Genomic DNA, 5,196 nt, shown 5'->3' on the forward strand with positions numbered 1-5,196 from the left:
CAGCCGAGCAGTGACCCCTGCCACCGGCCGCCTGTGGAGCTGGAGCGCCCTGTCCTCCCTCCTCAGCGATGGGCGCGCGGTGGGATGTGTGTGCACTGCTGCTCTCCACAGCGTTGCTGGCCGCCCAGGCTTTCCCCCAGACAAACATCAAGATCAGCCAAGGTAAGTGCAAAGTGGTAGCGGCTCGGGGCAGAGGTAACCTCAAACGGCAGCGGCTTGAGCCGGGAGAGGGGAGCGTGTACCTCCTGCGGGGTCAGCAGCTGGCATTCCCCTTCCTCCCTCTGCTCCAGAAATCTCTGACTTTCCTTGAAATCAGCTTTCTGCTTCACTGGGGGGACATGCCCAGAGCACCCCCAGTCTCTCTCCCGGGATGTTGAAGCTGTCTCGGGTCTGGCTTTGTGTCAGAGGCTGTGCTTTTGCCTTCAGCAACGCATGGTGCTGTGGACCCTCAGCTGTCCCTGCTGTGGATCTGGTGGGGATGGCAGGGACAGAAACAACTGCCTGGGGGCATACACGTGGGCAGCGTGGGGCTGCAGCCGTACAGCCCGGCAGGACAGGCTGGGGGTGGGTCAGCGTGGTTCCACATTTATTTATTCACACTTATTGCATGTGAAAAGTGGCCACGAATAAGTGATTTCCCCCTTGTTCTCCCTTTTAAAAAAATTTTTCTGAGCTATTGGTTATGGCGGCTGCCTTATGTCACTTAAGGTTGTTGCAGACTTTTCACGGGGCTGGCGTGAGCGAGAGTTGCTCCTTTTGAGTTTGTTTGCAGCCTGTTAGATTTGTATGGGAATGTGAGCAGAAAGGGACTCTAAGTGCTGTTTGGTGAGTTTGTGAGAAAATGGATCGATACAAGCCCAGCTTTCCTGCCAGACACCTAATCCGTGGGAGCTTTGCCGTAACTAATTAAGGAGAGGGGGAAAAAAAAAGAAAGATAACGCCTATCTGTTAGTGCTGGGTGCAGGAGGGCTGCTGCAGCCTCACGGCTCCAGATGTATGTGGCAGAAGATTTGGAGTTGTAAAACCAGCTTGGTTTTGTTACAGGGTTAGAAAAGCAGAGCCCTCTGTGCAAAAGGATCTCTCTTCCAATGTGCTTCAACTGGTGCTTAAAATTTTACTTGGAAATTTGTAATATATACTCTAAAAAATACTTCAGAGTGTGTAAAATATCACCCAGTCAGTAAACTATCTTCATGTCCATCAGTGGATAGCATCCCCTCCAGCTCCATACATCCCCCAGGCACACTGAGACAGAAAACCCTCCCAGGATCTGCTTGTTTTGAAGGTGGACGCTAAACATGAGAGTTTTTCATCTGTTAATGAAAGGTAAATATGGCAAATCACATGGAGGTGGGATTGTTTGTCTGTGGGGGACCTGAGGCATCTCAGCATCCCATGGTCGCACTGTCTGAGCCCCTGCTACATGCTCCTGCCCACCAAATCCCCTTTTTGATGCTCATTCTTTGGGTTTATTCAGTAAAGAGGCAGTGGGCTGGTGGATGTGTCGAGGCTGTGGCGGGATGGTGGTCTGGCTCAGCTGCACTTTGAACCCCTGGCCTCACCGCAGGCTGCGTCTGCTGAAGCTGTCCTGGGGCTCCGGGGGCTCTCCTGTCCCAGCCCGGTTGTCTCACCCATCCCCTCTAACTGTCCACTGCTCTGGCAGCACCAGCACGGGGTAAAGCCCCACGCTGGTAAGAGGCAGCTCGGTGTCAGGGAGCACTGGGATGCTTGTTCTGAGCCCCAACTCTGGTCACCAGCTGGGAGCGCTCCCCATCCCTCCCTGGCAGCATCGCAGCCCTCGGGTACCAGTGGGGGGGCTCCATGGGCAGCTCTGTCCTGGGAAGCATCCAGCTTTGCGCGGGGTGAGGATCTCCTCAGCTCCTCTCCTTTGGCACCCACTTCAGACAAGCCTCTTGGGTGTTGATGGATGCCCTCCAACCCCAGCTGCTTGCCAAGAGCCGAAGAGGTTCACTTGCTGTGTCAGGTCAGACAGCAGCATCAGCTGACGGATGTGCCAAGGGGGTGGTTCAAGACCATGCCTTTCAGCGGGGTGTCTCCTAGCAGAGCCTTCAAAGCTCTGCAGCAACAAGAGCATCTGCTGCCAGCACTGATCTGTTCTGATCTGCTGTCCAAAACCCTCTGATGGAGCTCCAGCCCCGCCACCCCCAAGAGCCTTCCATGCACCAGCATCTCTTGCCAACCTTGTCAGAGCCTCAAACTTCGTATCTCACATCTGCAGGTTGCTGGAATTGAGGCAGCATTGCACCTTGGGATGATGCTGTTCAGGAAAAAATCTGTTCTTCACAAGTCATGCAGGTGGTATTTTTCCTTTTTCAGTAGCATCCGGGAATAAAAAAACCTCATGAAACTGGCTGGGGTTTTCTCAATTAATTGTTTCTGGTTGGAAAGTGCCCACTTGGGCAAGGTAAACTTTTTGACAGAGCAGTGCCAGCTTCTGCATGATTTCGACATGTGATTTTCCTGGCGGTTCTGCAGTGGGTCAAAGATGTAAAGAAATAAAAAGGCACCAATTTTGTTGGCAGAGAAACAAAGCTAGAGAGCGCAAAACACTTTCTGACCCAAAAATTCTTGTTTTCCAGCTTTTCTGAGTTAGTAACACCTGCCTGATATGAATCTTATTGTCAAACATTTATTTTGCTGGTACTGCGTTAAAACATGGCCCTGACCTTAAATCCGCTGCACTGTAAATAAGCAAAGGGAGGAAGGACTCCTGCCATCATTTTTCCCATTTCCATCCCCAGCCCTCTGGGGACAAATGGATGAACTGACTTTGGGTGGGCAGGAGCCCTCATCCCCCAGCGGTGGCTGTGCCGCTCCTGCCCTGTGCGGAGGAGCTGGTGCTGCCCAGGATGATGTTTTCTGGGGTGGTGAAAAGTGAGGATCTGGTCTAAATAGCCCCCAAACCTTCCCCTTTTAAACCAAAATACCATCAGTAGCTGCTGCTTTGGGTTATGAGGGTTCCCTACATATCCATGAGTGGGCTCATACACTCACAACCATACATCCAGCTTCTTACGGCTTTTCTGCTAAAAACAGCCCCCAAAGACCACAGACAGAAGCAGCAATCCCAGATGAGTCTGCCTGTAAAACTGTGAGCAATAGTTCTCCTCCAAAGAGGCTGCCAAAGCCTCTGATCCTGACCTAACAGAAAAGATGCTAATTAAATGCTGACCTCCCGTATTTTCCTTTTCGGTATATTTAACCTTAAATTCCTTCAGGCACCTCTGGTTCGCTGAAGCTCGTCAAATTAATGCTACCTAATGGGAAGCAGTATGGAATAACAAAGAGGGACTGTCTCCATCTCTGACTCGGTTTGGGCTGCTCTGAACAAAACAGGGATGATTTTCCTGGGCGTTTGGGGTGCTGACAGACCCGGCTTGGAGCCAGGGCCCCAGGAGGACCCCTGCAATTAGCACTGGGGAGCGAAGGGCCCTGTTTGCTGGGGATGCTGCTGGGTTGAGCCCTGTGAATTTTGGCACCGAGCTGCTAGAGGTGAGGATTTTGTCAGGTGCTTCACAGCTTCTCTAATAAAATCCCCCCCATTGCTGGGGGAGCTGGCGGTGCCCGTCTGCCGCAGACCCCGGGGTGCCCTCGGTGGGAGGGAGCAGCAGCCTGGAGCAGCTGCAAGCTGGGACCAGCTCCCAGCCCTGTCCTGGGATGGGGGGGATGTGCCAAGGGACCCGGTGGTAAAGCCGAAGCCTCGTCCCGTTGGGTCGACCCTCTGCCCTTACTCTGCTTTGCTTCTGATGGGGACAGGGACCCCTGGCTGGGTGGGGAGGAGGGCTGGGCTCCCAGGAAATCACATCAGCTCTTGCCGTTCCTGTCCTTCTGCTCTATTGCTGTAATGGCAACAATTTGCATTTTTTAGGGCTATTCTGAAATTTATCCAAATGCAAGGTGGCTGGGTGTGAAGCAGAGCGCTGAGCCTGGCATTGCCACAGAGCTGGGTGCGGCTTGGCCCCCCTCCTGTAGAGCTGTGCCTCCTGTTCCCAGCCCAGCGTGCCTTATCTGTTTCCTTCTGAAGCCCATAGCTGGAGCTGATGAGGATGGGATTGCCCCTCACTGCTCTCGGCGGGGGCAGTGGGGTCCAGAGCGGCTCCAGCCACGGCTCCTTGCAGGGAGCAGCTGGGGGTCCCATGGAGGGGTGATGGGGTGACAGCTCAGCACAGCGGGTGCTGCTGGCAGTCGGCCCGGCCTCTGCGCCTGGCTCAGGAGATAAAAAAGGCTCTTTGCAGTAGTGGTTTGTCACCTGGGAGGGATGTGTGTGCCCAGGGGCTGGCTGGCGGGTGTTTGTTGGGGATCCCCAGGTAGAAGGAGCTGGTGAAATATGAAATTGTTGCCTGGAGCTTCTGGTGCTGGGGAAGGGAAGGAGTCAGTCCATGAATGATCCCGCAGCTGCTTTGAATTCCCCTCGTCTCTCCCTTTCCCCACATCAATGCCTGCCCTCACTGCTCCACGTCCCCTGCTGCCACTGTCAGGCTTTTGTTCTCCCCACCCTCCAGCAAAGCCATTTCCCCCCAGCTCCTCGGAACTGGAAGCCCTGCAGTAACACCCCGACCTGGCCAGACCTGAGCCTGTTACCTGCTTGGATGGTTTCATGGCATCTGATGTCTGCCGTGACCCCTGCTCCCTCTGCCTGCCCAGCAGCAGTGCTGGCCCCAGACCAGGACCCCGTGGGGATGCAGGAGTTGGCTCAGGGGAGTTCCCCACTACTCAAAAACCAGCAGCTAGGAGAGTCAAGCCAATGTGCCACCTGATTTGGGGCTTACGTGTGCGTCCGTGCTGGGCGGTGTGTTGTGTGTGCAGCATCCGCCCCATGGGGGAGCGGGACGTGGAGGAGGTTGGGGGAAGTGTTAATGCTGCTGCAGCGGTTACACAGCGGCAAAGGCTCCAGAAGAGCATCCTGCCCCCCAAAGAGCCTCTCTTGGGGTAACTTCTCCGCTGTGCTGAGAGCTGGCCAGGGAAGTGGAGCAACCCCGCTGGCCCCAGCTCTTATCTCACCCCTGGAGGCAGATATGCCGGCACCGCTCCTGGTGGCACGTACCTCGCCCGGCTATTTCTGGGGCTGAAATCCAACATGTGCATACGTGCACGGGCCCAGGGACACAGCGAGGGGGTTTGCTCGGAGGGAGGAGGTGCAAGCTGGCCTTTCAGGAGGCGAGGGCAGGAGGGTAG

At 55.0% G+C, this 5,196-nt stretch overlaps 1 protein-coding gene across 1 annotated transcript in view; it reads left to right on the forward strand.

Annotated features, from left to right (window-relative positions):
* Positions 1-68: 68 nt before the first annotated feature.
* CLEC19A (C-type lectin domain family 19, member A) overlaps positions 69-5,196 on the forward strand; it is a 7,990-nt gene continuing 2,862 nt past the window's right edge. Inside the window, exon 1 of the mRNA XM_010085908.1 lies at positions 69-162. Coding sequence (XP_010084210.1) covers positions 69-162 — 94 coding nt within the window. The remainder of the gene's footprint in view (positions 163-5,196) is intronic.

This window comes from Pterocles gutturalis, unplaced genomic scaffold (assembly GCF_000699245.1).
Source record: "Pterocles gutturalis isolate BGI_N339 unplaced genomic scaffold, ASM69924v1 scaffold33180, whole genome shotgun sequence".
Lineage (NCBI taxonomy): Eukaryota > Metazoa > Chordata > Aves > Pterocliformes > Pteroclidae > Pterocles > Pterocles gutturalis.